This window comes from Festucalex cinctus, chromosome 1, assembly GCF_051991245.1.
Source record: "Festucalex cinctus isolate MCC-2025b chromosome 1, RoL_Fcin_1.0, whole genome shotgun sequence".
Lineage (NCBI taxonomy): Eukaryota > Metazoa > Chordata > Actinopteri > Syngnathiformes > Syngnathidae > Festucalex > Festucalex cinctus.
Window position 1 is genome coordinate 17,406,035 of NC_135411.1, and position 14,819 is coordinate 17,420,853.

A 14,819-nucleotide genomic window follows, 5' to 3' on the forward strand; every position below is an offset into this window, starting at 1 on the left:
TAACTTCACACGTGTTTGCTGCCGACTGTGTGGGGGATCGCTTCAACTTCAAGCCTCCCGTGTAGTTTTTCCTGGGTGGTCCGGTCGGGCCCCGGTGCTGACTTTGTGCCTTGGTCTCTTCCACAGTGGGGGGTCCTTCCACATCCGGGGCTACGAGCCCATCCTGTCTCTGTTGCTCTTCGTCAGTGCCCTGGCCCTCCACTCCAGGCAGCTTGACCTCAAACTGCGCTTGGACTTCCTCTGGGCTGTACAGGTTAGCCAGCGTGTCTTCATCACAATACAAGCTACACGGATGATTGATGTACATACATAATAATTGTGTATAGAGAAGTCTGTCCTTTGGCAATAATGGTGGTAGGATGTTTGTTTTGGCTCCGTTTAATTTGGAAAAGGACTATTTTGCATAGTGAGAGGCTGTAGTTGGCAATAAGCAGTGTGATGAAGTGGAAACCTACACATTGGAATGAATCACTACCGTGTAAATTAGTATCTTCCGATTATGTCACGTCTTTATACGCCACCACAATATATTGGAGCTTAAAAATCAGCATGTGATTTAGTGTAGATAAAGTTGACAGCATTTAGCCCGAAGAAATTGCAGCCATTTTACATAGGAGGCATAATGTATAAATACATTTTTTTTTTTATAATTATCTTATTGGAGATTCCTTTGAAATTTCATTACAAAAATGAGCGCAAATATTTTGCATCAAATCCCGAGTTTGAGTCAAATTTATGTCGTCGACAGTGCGCCCTACAGTGGATAAAATTAGTAACAACAGTTAATTTTAGCGAAAAAGTGCAGTTTGTGTTCTTGACAGACGAGATCTGACGGGGCGGGACATGTTTGACACCCCAGTTTATGCACTGCTGCGGTTTCATCAAATATAGGCCAATCATTCTTTGAACTCAAGGTGTTTACTGTATGTATATTTGTCATAATTTCATAGTGAATTTCACTGAATCATGACTGTAAATGCATTTACGTCTTTAATTTCTGAAACACTACTTTTTTTTTTTTTTAAAAGAAAAAAGTGGTGTCAAAGTTCAAGTGTTAACTAGTTAATTTATCACAAAAAAGTATTGCATTAATCATGTATTAATGCAGATGAATCGCACTATTAATTTTGACGGCAAATGATCCTTTGATGGTTATGTTAAAGGTAGCACAGGTTGTGTTTGAGCAATAAACATAACTACATTCATTCAAGTAAAAATAAATGTTTACATTCACAATATTTGTTCACGTCAAACTATTGGGGTCATTTTCTTCCCATTTTAAATTATGCAAGTAATTAACGGATTAGAAAAAGAGGAGGATGAGCGTGTGTGGTGGATCAAAAAAATTGTTGACGACATCCTCATAACATTACATGTCGAAAGAAATAACACATAACAGGTGCTCTTTAAATTTGGCAGGCAAAAAATGTTGATAAAAAGCCTTTTTAATTAAGCGATTAATCAAAATTAAAAACAATTATTCATTTGACAGCGCTCATGAAAAATGCAATACAGTCATTTGTTCTATGGGCCTACAATAGTCTTATTAACACAGTATTCTTATTAATTTCACATATGTGGAATATGAATTAAGCAGAACAATCCACCCATGGGGCGGCCATTTTGCCTTGTACAGTCGCTTCCTGTTGACTCAGGCCTCAGGTCCAATCGCAACTCACTCGTTTCCTGGATTTGGTCACATGACCTTTGTAATCCGATCCCCGTGGCACTGTGATGGCAAAATGGCCGCCCCATGGGTGGATAAAAGCAAGTGGATTTCTTAATTCATTCCACAGATTATTAGTTATAAACCCTCGTTTAACAGTAGTAGTGCCTCATGGAAGATATTGTAAAGACGTTTTTTTGCCTTGACATCCCCAAAGTGGTGTTTTTTTCAAGAGATGTCAATGTATGGGGACGTTTTGTTGAGTTACTTTTGTGTTTGTGTGTCACTTAACGGTGTGTGGTGACAGGCGGAGGAGGAACGGGACGGCATGGAAAAAGTCAAACTGGACAACCGGCGGATCCTGTTCAATCTGTTGCCGGCACACGTGGCCCAACACTTCCTGCTGTCCAACCCCAGGAACATGGTGAGCCCAGCTCATAGACACACAGACACACAAACAGGTAGACCATCATCACAAGTGGCAAAGGAATGCGTCACAGTGACAGATAATTTTTTTTTTTTTTTTAACAAGGATCTCTACTATCAATCCTACGCACAAGTCGGCGTCCTGTTTGCCTCCATCCCCAACTTCAACGACTTCTACATCGAGCTGGACGGAAACAACATGGGAGTGGAGTGTTTGAGACTGCTCAATGAGATCATTGCAGACTTTGATGAGGTTTACTTGACTTTTATGTTTTTACTAAGACACACTTGATGTGGATTTTAAACTTGACTGTGCATCTTCCAGCTCATGGATAAAGAGTGCTACAGAGACATTGAGAAGATCAAGACAATAGGCAGCACGTATATGGCAGCCGTGGGCCTCGTTCCAACTATTGGAACCAAGGTAGGGCTGCATGATTATGATGGAAATTATTAATCACGTTTAATTTGGTGATAATTGAGATTACGATGAGGGCGATCGATCATGTGTTTTTTGGCGCCAAACAAGAACATGTTTAAATGTAAAAAAAAATATTAAGATACATAAATGAAAATAAATGAATTAAATTAAAATAGATTTTGTTAAACCAATATAATTATGCAAATTTCTTTTTCTACCAAAAAGATTTTTATTAAATTAACATAAAAATATTAAGATACATAAATAAAAATTAATTAATTCAGTTAAAATAAATGTTTTTAAACCAATATAATTATGCAAGTTTCTTTTGGACCAAACAAGGTTTTTATTAAATTAAGGTAAAAATATTAAGATACATAAATTAAAATAAATTACTTAAATTAAAATAGATTTTGTTGAACTACTATGATTATGCAAGCTTCTTTTGGACCAAACCCGATTTTTTATTAAATTAATTCTTTTTAAAATTAAAAAAAATAAAAAATTTGAAAATATATACATTTAAACAACTCAAAATTAGTATTAATAATCTTTTATTTTTTTTGTTTACGATTATGCCAATGTTGTAATTGTGGAGTGTAGTAATTGAAATTGAAATTGAAATTGAAATTGAATTGTGTCGTGTGTTGCTCTCGGCTGTTTGACTGGCTTTGGACTGATTTTGCAAGGCCCACAGAATATTGAGTTCTGTTGCTATAAAAACATGGAAGCTACCAAAATAAAGAATAGAGTCTCTTCTTTCATCAGGAAAACAAAGTAAATTTCCATCTGTTTCCGTTTTGCAGCAATTAATATTAGAATATAGCTAAGTTTCATCATTATTCACATTCCTGGTGAAAACACTGGCAAAAAGAGCTTTTTGCAACATGGGACTGGTTGCTCTCTTATACTCTGCTGCCACCTGCTAGCCGTTCTTGTAATAACTACCATTGCTTCAACCATTCTCTTCGGTTCAGAGGCTGCATCAAAGCCTCTGTCTGCTCGAGCATAAAAAAAAAAACATTGACAAAAAAAAAACTATAAATAGGTCTATATAGAACGTATTTAGAAGTTTTTGGGAGCAAATGAGTTATGTAGCACTCGGACATTTATCCTTTTGAGTGGTTGTTCTGTGATGCCACTATTAGCTAAGTTCTGGTGGCCCAGATTATTTAATATTTAGCATCGTTATACCTTATTATTTAAGCATTTAAAAATATTACTTCTATAAAACTGCTCCATGGTGCTGCAAGCCAAAATTCCATTTACAAGCAAGCTGAAGTGAAATGGAAAAAAAAGTTGTCCACATCAATAACATGGTTTGTTTGCTTCTTTAGGCCAAGAAGTCCATTTACGACCACCTGAGCACGATAGCGGACTACGCCATTGAGATGTTTGACGTGTTGGATGAAATCAACTATCAGTCTTACAACGAATTTGTCTTGAGAGTGGGTACGTCTGCGCACCCCCACCAACAACCACGTACCAATCAAAGTTTGAAAAGTTGTTCACGGGTTATTTGGTTTGCTCAATGTCCCACGCCGGCGCAGGGATCAATGTTGGGCCAGTGGTGGCAGGGGTCATCGGGGCACGGCGACCCCAGTATGACATCTGGGGGAATACGGTCAACGTGGCCAGTCGCATGGACAGCACCGGAGTACCAGGGAAGATACAGGTGACAACGTCAGCATTTTTTATTTGTTTTTTTTCTTAGCCTTTCTTGGTCAAATTCAGAAATGTAGTTAATTATTACTAAAGACAAAAAAAGTGATATTTTTTATGAAATATCTGTCTACGGAGCCAGTTAAATGACATGGGCTGAGGGGGGGTGAAATATGTTTCTCATTAAAGTTTCTCGTCCTAATGAGAAAGTTTTTCATTCGAATGCGAAAGTTTTCTCATCGCAATTCACTCACCATTACACAAGCTTTTTCTTCAGTCCTGACAGCTATTGGAAGTTGGTTGTGTTGTGTAGACAAGGAAACAGGAAGTAGTTCTAGTTCCATTGTGATGATTTTTTTTAACCCTATAAAGCCATCATCATCATTTTAAAGACAAGACATTTTGAGCCCTCTATTTCATGAGTATAATTATTTTCCCATTAAAACCCTGACGTATATGATCTGACACATGCATTGCACGGATAATCCATTAGAGGGCAGTGTCACCCAGCTGATGGCTTTTCCAGCGACCTTGCAAGATTGCCCCAATTGAGAAAGGAGAGACACTTCAACTTATTAATAGTGGGAAATGTTCTTTCTGATTTTTGGAAATAAACTGTTCCTGCCTGGTTTATCATGGGTGGTACGTTCCAAAAACTACCCGCGATAATGGAGATCCATGTTAATTAAAATAAATAAATAAATAAATAAATCCCATCAATTATATATATTTTATCATTTATTATAAGTTTTTTCATTTAGGTATGATTTTTACTTTATTATAAATGCGTATTCATTCATCTTATATGCTCTTTTTTTCATCTACATTCATTTTTTTTCATTCAGTATGTTTGTTTTTTTAAATTTACAGATTATAGTATACAGCACAGTATATATTTTTTTTCATTTATTATATGGTTTTTCGTTTTGGTATGATTTTTCTGTTTATTATGAATGCTTTTTCATTCATCATTTGTTTTTGTTTTCATTTACAGTCATTTTTTCCATTACAATTATGTTATTGTTTTAATTTACTTGTTATACAGCACAGTATATACTTTCTATCTCTGGAATGCAATGTCGTGGAGCAACGGGACAGACCATGTTGGAAATATGGATGTCCCGATCACATTTTTTTGCACCCGAGTCTGACTCTGAGTCACTTGATTTTGAGGATCTGCCAATACAAAGTCCCGATCCGATACCTTGGCAAAGAGAAAAAAAAAATGTGCTTCCAATTTTTTTTTTTTTTTTTTTTTAAACAAAACCATCCCAATAATTTCTGGGGGTGCCGTCAGAAGTGCACAAAATAATAAATAAAAATAAATAAAACATTTTGTTTGGCAATATGTTTACCTCTGGATGCTTTTGTTGCATTGGAGCCCCTATAATAATAATAATAATAATAATAATAATAATAATAATAATAATAATAATAATAATAATAAAACAAAATTGCCAAAAATGAAATCCCCGATCATTTTTGCCCAATACCAATCATCTGAAAATGACGAGATCGGGACTCGGTTTCCGATCATGTGATCGGGATTGGGACATCCCTAGTTGGAAAGGTTTCACGAGACGAATCCGCGGATGCCCGTATGTCCCCCGTCGGACCAAACAAACCAAAAACCATGTCAAAAAAAAAGAAGAAAGAAAGCACGCTGTAAAAAAATCCGCGATTGACAAGGCCACGAAAGATGAACCCGCGATAAACGAAAGAACACTATACTAATATGTTTGATATGTCTTTTTATTATTATATTTTTGACAGTTATAAATGTACGAATTTAAAGCATTGTGACCGGATGTATCAAATATGACACAAATCAAAAGTGTGGAAGTTGTTTTTTTTTTCTTTTTTAATTAAAGTTTGTTCAAATTATTATAAAATACTTTCTCTCTTTTTGTTTTTTTTCCCCGTTCGTTTCCCTTAACTCCGCCCACGTTGAACCCAGGTGACGGAGGAGGTCTACCGCCTGCTGAGCGCCGACTACGACCTGGTGTGCCGCGGCAAAGTGAGCGTGAAGGGCAAAGGCGAGATGCTGACGTACTTCCTGGAGGGCAAGGTGCAGGGCGTGGGCACGGCCACCACCTCCTCGGTGGTGCGCTCGGCCAGCCTGGCGCGCCGCATCCACTCCTGCGGCAAGACCAGCGTGCCCGCCAACCTGGGCAGCGTCTCCCCCAACAGCCAGCCCGCCTGCTTGCCCTCCTCCCGCGTGCCTGCGGTGGGTGAGGAGGAGGAGGAGGAGGATGTCCACGTGAGCGAGATTGAGATTGAGGCGGTGGCCGCCGTGGCCGATGCTGCGGTGTAGACACAAACACGAGCGTGCCACCTCAGAGAAGAGCCGAGATGGAGACCGGCCGGCGCGTTTCCTGCAGGTGCGACGCTCATTCAGGAAATGAGTCCAGACAATCATACTTGCTGTTTGTTTTTTGTTTGTTTTTTTAAGGGGAATATCAGCTGCTTGCCACTCAGACACACCAACCTTTCTTTGCAGGTAAAATCCTCTGCAGGTGATGATATTCTATAATATGTGCATTTATCTAAAAAGACAAAAAAACAGACTGATTTTGCTATTGCTTTTGCACCGTCTTTCTAATGATGCCAAGGATGCATTGTATTATTTACAGTTGTCACACAGTGTTTCTTATGGTGCGCCTAAGCATGCGTGTGTGTGTATGACGGCACAATGACATTTGTAACATTTTTGCAGACCCATTTATGATTACTGGTGCATGTTTTTTACAAGCTGACACTTGTATGATTCACCCTTAAAGTAAACCAAAGTAATGAGGTTTTCAATAAGACGTCGACGAGATGAGCACACACTTCCAAACACCATCAGATAAGCTCAAATGTAGGGAGGTTTGATACCACGTTTTTTTGTTTTTTTTTCACACCGATACCATTTCGAGTAGTCACTGATACTAAGTACCAATACCAATAGTAGTAAATTCTCCAACGTACATTTGCTTCTATTTCGAGTGGGACCAAATAGACTCTGTTTTAGAGTCATATATACGCTTGGAAGAGACTAAAATAAACAATAAAAGTCACTCAAGGGTTGAGGAACAAACTCACGATCTTCTGTTTGCGCTACGCAGCTCTTGCCGTGTGTTAGTATATCGCTCGTGTCAGCTGGAATCTTCCTAACTCCAAGGGATCAAAAACATTGTTTTTCTTGGAGATAAGCAAACAGTAGGAGGGGCATAGCTCAGGTGGTAGAGTGTCAGTCTCACGAGCTGAAGGTCGTGAGTTCGTTCCTCAAGCCTTGAATGACCTTTTTTTCCCCAATTATTTATTTTACTCTCTTCCAAGTGTAAATATGACTCTAAAACTGAGTATATTTGGTCCCATTCTAAATAGAGTCAAATTTACTCTACAGAATTTACTGTGTACTTTTTATATTTCCACCCCTTGCTGAAACAAACTACAGTGGAACTTCTCAGGTTGAATGTAAGTCACTGAAGGAGGCTTTAGTTTTGTTGGTATTTTGATTGTATTTAAATAAAAATAGGAAGGATTATGGTCCAAAATAAGAGGTCAAGTTGTCACACAAGTGGGGAAAAAAGTTTAGCCCTGTTAATAATAAGCCATCCAAACAAGAATGTGATTTACATCGTAGTTACGTCTCATTGTTTAACAATCTTAACTCATTGTGAAAGAGTAGGAAAAAAAGTTACCCCTCTTTTATATAAGCAGTAATGCCCTTTCCTTTGGAATAAGTGTTGCTGGGGGAAAAAGCAAAAGTTTTCATCCGATGTGCAAGATGTCACATGACTTTATGCCAGGTGAAGAGAAAGCCAAACAACAAGCAAAACACATAATTGAAGTGGAAAACGTTCATTTTGCAACTTTGGACTTTTAGAGGTTCCACTGTATACGTCTCAGAACCTGTTCTCCGGACAGGTTTGTGTATATTATTTAATGAAGTCAACATATAGTTGTGCCCTTTAAAAAAACAAAAACAAAAAAAAACATGCATGTAGGGAACATGAGGCCAGTGGGCCAAAGGTGGCCATATATATTTGCAATTCAACCACTGGAAAAAAATGATTCATTGGACAAAAAAAAAAAAAAAAAGCTGTAAATTGTTAGCTACATTTATTTAGTTTTTCTCAGTATATTCATGATTATATTCATGATTCACTCTAACTGAATGAATAGTATAGTGGTTAGTTTGCTTGCTCTGTAAGCAGCAAGTCACTGGTTCGAAACCAGCCTGTTTTTTAGCCACTCTCTCTATTTCCCTCTCCTCCCCTCTTCCTCCACGATTTCTTGTGGTAAGGTTTGAAATGTTTATTGAACAATCGGCTTGCGTCGAGTTGCATCGCCATTCAGAGGAGTGCTCAAACTCAGAGCTACAACAGCAGACTGCAGTCGGCTCGCCGGGGGCGTGGCAATCACATGGGGAGAGGCGGGGTTTCACTTTACCGGGCGTTTTACTTCCGCATAAAAAAAACTAACCAGCAAAACACCTGATATTTCATAAAAAATGACATCACCATGGAGTCAAAGATAAGATGTAATCATTATATGCCTATAGTTAACTTTTGGAAGGGCTTAAAATACTGTGGTGTAATCCCTTTACATTGAAAATGATGCTTTCAACCAAATTATGAATATAACGAGGAAAAACTACAAAATTTAGATGTAACAAATTAAATTTTTTTTTAGTTTAGTCCAACAAATCATTTTTTTTTTCGGTGAAATAAAGGAACTCTTACAAAAATCAACCCACTCCAAAAAATATCCCAGATTAATAAAGATATGTAGTTTTATTATCAGATAAAAAGGGGTTCCCAAAACCTCTGACACATTCTATTATGTAAAGACATTATTAAAGCACACAACTGCACAAAATTAAACGTACTTTACAACACATTTATAACACAAGCAGCCACTGAAAGAATGGTGGTCCGCATTGCACTTCTAGCTATCCAGTGGACCGCCACATTCAGTTCAGCAGTTCTTTGGAATTCTATCCTCCATTTTCCATGAAAAAAAAAAAAAAAAAAACTCACCTGTTCCTGATTTTCCGAAACATGGCTAAGAAAAAAAAAATGTCAGGATTTTTTTTTTTTTTTTTTTTTTATAAATGTTTTGGATCGCATTTTGTGGTAAATTGGGATTTAAATAATTTATTAATAATTATACCACTGTACATCATACAGCTGTATCTTGAGTATATATCTGCACTTGTGTATAATATATACGTCATGTTTTTCTGCCTTATTCCATGTCAAGCTTCACCGTGTTTGCAACCTGCCTTTTTACGCATCATTACTTTGATATGCAGGTCATACTCTTTTATGTTCTTCTCTGTAAATATCCAAACACCTGTAAACTATGTTACAACTTGTACAGTGTAAAGATGGTTTATTGAATATTTTGTAATAAAGACAATATTGGTGTATAAAATAATGACAGATTGTGGCGTCACAATTAAGGAGAAAAATTTTCTTGATTTGCTCAAGAGCACCTCAGTAGTAGTCAGGAAACAATCAAGCATCCGTCTGACAATCTGCATTTGTCTGCACGCAGACTAAATGAACGGAACGTGAATGGGACCTTTGCGTCAGTTGTCTTATAATGAAGAAGTTATAGGCACAAATAAAAATAAAATGAAATTTATGTTAATTGTGACAGAACAGGTAAAATTAAAAAAAAATATATTCTCATATATATATATATATATATATATATATATATATATATATATATATATATATATATATATATATATATATATATATATATGTTATTAGGGGTGTCAGGCGATTAACATTTGTAATTGTTATAGCATGACTTCAATAATTAACTCATGATTAATCAATAATTTTATATCTGTTCTAAATGTACAATAAAATGTCCAAAAACTTTTCATACCCTTAACATATATGTGGGGAAAAATGTTAAAAAGAAATATGGCTGCATCTTTTAGTCATTGACACAGTGAGTTAAAATTAACAAGATAATGTACTGTAAAAAAAAAAAAAAAAAAGAGTGGGATATTGATTTGGGTTGAGGGCTTTTTTCTGCCACTAGATGACATAATTGCATTTGTAAGACGTTTGTGACAGCTCAGTGCATTTTTTTCATATTAACTCGTTTGCTCCCAAAAACGTATAAATAAGTTTTTTTTTAAATGTTTTTAGTGTCCCAAAGATGTATTTATACATTTTTTTTATGTATTTTTTTTTAATGCTAGAGCATACAGAAGGATTTGATGCAGCCTCTCAATTGCCAGCAGGTGGCAGCAGAGCAATGGAGATCAACCAGGGCTATGTTGGAAAAAAGCTCAATTCTTCACTATTCTAAATAGATTTTCGAAAATTGATTAAACTTAGCTATAATCTAATGGCTGGGAGTTAAGCACTATCTAATTTTTAACATGAAGTAACTTGTGAAATTACACACATTTTTAAAATTGTAAAATACAACTTGACCCCAGTCTCCACAAATATATGAATTATTATTCAACGTATTACTGCTAAATTTTGACAAGGACGCGTCTGCTGCGTTGCGACTGGAATTCCCCCAGTACAGGCTTTGCAAGTAAGTTATTAAAAAAAATAATAATTGTGACATTAAAGAAACTTGACATTAATTCCAAATTAACGCACGCACACGTATAACAAGTTCTGTTATTACCGAACATTGTGACTCACCATTAAAAACAAACACAAACAAACAAACCTATGAGTTCCCAGACAAAAAGCTTTTTGTTTCAGGATGGTGCTGAAACGCAGGCACAGGCACGCACGCTTAACATGAAGCAACGAGAGGGAATGTAAGGTAAATGACATTTCATAAACAAGCCGCCCCTCCTCCCACCACCCACCAGCAGCCAATCTAACCTGCTTACTGGCATGTACACAAGATTTCAACACACTTGTTTTTTTTTTTTTTTTTCCAGCCCCTTCCATCAATAGAACACATTCATTTTACACATAACTCTTTGACTGCCAAAAACGGTTAATAACGATTCGTAAAATCAAGATATATGCCGCCATAAACGTTAAATGGCATCAATTACGTTTTTTTTTTTTTTTTGTTCGTTTGTTGTTGTTTTTTTAAATCAATGGGCAGTGCAACATCTAAGTCCAGCGCTGCCTGTTCAATAGGTTGTGGAATCAAAAACAGTCAATAACTATGGTCAGCAGATGGCAGCATTGTATCTCTTTTCAATGGACTGCCGGTGTATGAAATCTGATGAAATCGAATTTTTTCAAGGATGATGTGAATGATCAAAGATTTTTTTTGATAACTTGTGGCAGTAAAAGAGTTAAATGTGACTTGAATCCTCTCTTCTTGTGCATACATAACATTATAGAAAACATTTTAGGGGACATCATCCCCCACCGCTCATGGTCTTCCTGCCCTGTCACGCCACCTCAGACCATATTGTGTTTATGTTTATGCTCTTAAATATAGCGGAACTATTTTTTTCCCCCTTCGCTCTTGACCTCGCTAATGAATTGAACAGACTTGACTTGAGTTGATATTGTCCCCACCTGCTTGTAATTAGGCGTCAGCGTTGAAATGAATCCGTCTTCAAGCTCCACACCGTTTGACTGCAAACGGGAGCCATCAAAGTCCCACAATGGAACTTCCTCCACTGCATGTGAGTTTTGATGTGCAGTTTTTCTCCAACCGTTATTGGGCCAAAACGCATATTTGAAATCACTCAAAAATGATACACAGGTTAGTTATGTATACTGTCTTAATGTTAATGATCACAGACAAGCCTTTTTTTTTGGGGGGGGGGGGTTGGAGGTGCCACCAGCAACATTTGTTCGGTTCCTAATTCACACAGCACGGGGGTGCTGGAGCCTATCCCAGTCTGCTTCGGGCAGTAGGCGGGGTACACCCTGAACTGGTTGCCAGCCAATTGCAGGTAAGGCAAGTAATCACTAATTTTTTGTGAGTGGTGTCACAATTGCACATTGATTGTTTTGAATGTCAATAAGGAACCTTGGAGCGCAAAAATTCCCAGTTATCCTCAACTGTAGCTTTAATTTCCAAATAGTATTCATCACTCCAAGATCAAAGGCTGTCTCGCATCCCGGAGGAGTCCGAGTTGGACAGTGGAGCCGGAGCGAGCCGCCCACCGGACCAACAAGATGGTGAAGAACGTGCGACGTCTGGAAGTGACGAGGACGACGTCCCACTGAGGGCTCTCGTGTCTGAACGGTGGTCTCGCTCCTTAAGCGGGGGGCCTTCATCATATATGACGTCTCGCCGAGACCATCTGGAGTCGGCGCAGTTGGAGTCGCCGAGGAGGCGAAGCGGTCAAATAGCTGCTCATCCTGACTTATGGAACCAATCCGGATGGTCAGTGAAGAAGGAGCGCAAAAGAGCCGTGAAGAGGAGGAGGAGCAGACGCAAGAAATCTTCGTTGCAATACATGGTAAGAATAAAACGTGTCCAATCTTATCTGATTCAAGTGCAATGTCTATGCTAGTCCAGTAGGTTTGTTCCAACTTCCAAACGCAAATAATGCAAGCAAGTAGAATTATTTTGTTCCCGGGTACAATTGTTGCCGTGATCAAACCTTTTCAAGTAACATTCTTAACTGTCATACATGTGTAAGAGTGTTTAGAATACTATAAAACAAAAACTATTCATGTAAGGCTCAACTTTTGTATCATAGAACCTTTAAGATGGTTCAAAGAAGAACATTATAAGTTATAAGTGTAAAACCAATATGACTATAGAACTACTCACCCATGAAATTGTTCCAAACTTAAATTTTCAAAATTAAGCCTTTTAGTGGCGCTTTTATGTTTTTAATCACATTTTAACATTCTTGCTCTTATCCAAGTGTAAAAAAAAAAAGTTAACCTTAAAAAAGTAAAAAAAAAAGAAAAGAAAAAAAACCCAAACTCAATTAACTCAGTAATGTTTCAAGTAACACGTTCACGTTCTTAACTGCCATAGGATGTGAAAACGCAATAATGCTCAATGAAATAGTCAAAACTACACAAACTGTTGACAACTCATTACTTGGGGTAGTATATTGACAATAGCCTCGCTATACAGAGGTGGCGATACGATGCGTATCACGATGCACATGTATCCCGATACATGACCTTCAAGCCGATGCGTATGCACAAATGCTGGGTGGTAAAAATGTTTACCCGTATTTTCACGACTATAAGGCGCACCTAAAAGCCTTCAATTTTTTTCAAAAGCTGACCATGCGCCTTATAATCAGGTGCGCTTTATATATGGATCAATATTGAGTCGCAACAGGTCTCGCTGTCAAGACGCTATCGGTGACCCTGCACGATCGGTGACGCGCATGCACAGAAGATCCCGCCATCTTGGATCTCTACCTAATACTAATACTTTACCCCAGAGAAAATATTAAAACAATTGTTTATTAATTTTGGGAGTGAATGGAGTTGTCAGAAAGCTGGTTTGTAATCTATCAATAAAGTTTGACTGACCTATCTGACTGTTTTGTTGACATTCCCTTTAGCGCAGCACCATCTAATGGATGCATAACGTAACCACAGCCTTATATATGGAAAAAGTTTTAAAATATGTCATTCATTGAAGGTGCACCTTATAATGCGGTGCGCCTTATAGTGCGGAAAATACGGTAGTTCTTCTCATGTTAGCAATGATTCTGGTTTATTCCGGTTGAAATGTGTGCCAGTATGGAGGACATCTGTCTGTCTATCTATCTATCTATCTATCTATCTATCTATCTATCTATCGTTAGCTATTGTTAGTTAGCAAGCTAGCTATTGTTAGCTAGCACGGTAATATTGTTACCAATGTAACTATCTATCTATCTATCTATCTATCTATCTATCTATCTATCTATCTATCGTTAGCTATTGTTAGTTAGCAAGCTAGCTATTGTTAGCTAGCACAGTAATATTGTTATCAATGTAACAATATCTATATCTATCTATCTATCTAGGCCCTCCATATCAGGGTTGCAACAGGAAAATTTATGAATATGATTGTGCCGTATCGATTCTGATGCCTCTGTATCATTGTGTATTGTAAAGATGCCCGCAACGATATATTATTCTCATATTGCTGTTTTTTGTTTTTTTTGTGCACACCCCTATTTATTATCTGTACCTCTCACCTAAGTATAAGATTATGGAGAATTTATCAATAGTTCATCAGTCTCATAACCAGATTTTTTTTTCTTTTTAACTATTGTCCTCTATACCTGTTGCAGTACGAGCAGTTTCCCCAGTGGCTGGTGAATGTGATGATCAACATCGAGGAGGCCACAACACACCAACTGCTGATTGAGTAAACGCCAACCATGTGCAAGTCTTTTCTCTTTTTTTTTTTCTTCCTCATCTGAATGAATGAATTCACTTCAATATTGATTAATCTAAACACTGGTGTGAAATAATATAGCGGAATTTCTGAAGAGCTTTCGCTTAATCTGGGCTTCGATGTCTTTGTCAGAATGCTGTGAATGCTGAAATTCGGCCTGATTCTTGATGTTTGGACTGTGCTTTGCGTTATTCATGTTGTATACTTTTTGTGGGGAGTCAACAAGTTTCTTTCGGGCATGGGCCTTTCTTTGTGCATCATTCTCATTCAGATTGTTTTGGTTTGAAATCCCCTGCTCGTCTCATTGCTGTTCTACCAGCAAAAAGT

General features: G+C 37.5%; 2 protein-coding genes across 4 annotated transcripts in view; both read left to right on the forward strand.

Annotated features, from left to right (window-relative positions):
* Positions 1-9,602, forward strand: part of LOC144017996 (adenylate cyclase type 1-like) — a 63,503-nt gene extending 53,901 nt beyond the window's left edge. For 2 of the 3 annotated variants that reach the window (XM_077520062.1, XM_077520050.1), the window contains 7 exons: positions 127-253; positions 1,974-2,090; positions 2,199-2,345; positions 2,418-2,516; positions 3,851-3,965; positions 4,064-4,188; positions 6,133-9,602. In XM_077520062.1, coding sequence (XP_077376188.1) covers positions 127-253; positions 1,974-2,090; positions 2,199-2,345; positions 2,418-2,516; positions 3,851-3,965; positions 4,064-4,188; positions 6,133-6,489 — 1,087 coding nt within the window. In that variant the 3' untranslated portion in view covers positions 6,490-9,602. The remainder of the gene's footprint in view (positions 1-126; positions 254-1,973; positions 2,091-2,198; positions 2,346-2,417; positions 2,517-3,850; positions 3,966-4,063; positions 4,189-6,132) is intronic. The other variant, XR_013283319.1, reaches the window with a different exon arrangement.
* A 2,133-nt stretch (positions 9,603-11,735) lies between these two features.
* On the forward strand, positions 11,736-14,736 carry LOC144016440 (uncharacterized). The gene is made up of 4 exons (XM_077517637.1): positions 11,736-11,805; positions 11,998-12,078; positions 12,211-12,591; positions 14,386-14,736. Exons 1-4 carry the CDS (start codon positions 11,785-11,787, stop codon positions 14,464-14,466), a joined length of 564 nt encoding a protein of 187 aa, XP_077373763.1. The 5' UTR covers positions 11,736-11,784; the 3' UTR covers positions 14,467-14,736.
* Positions 14,737-14,819: the final 83 nt, after the last annotated feature.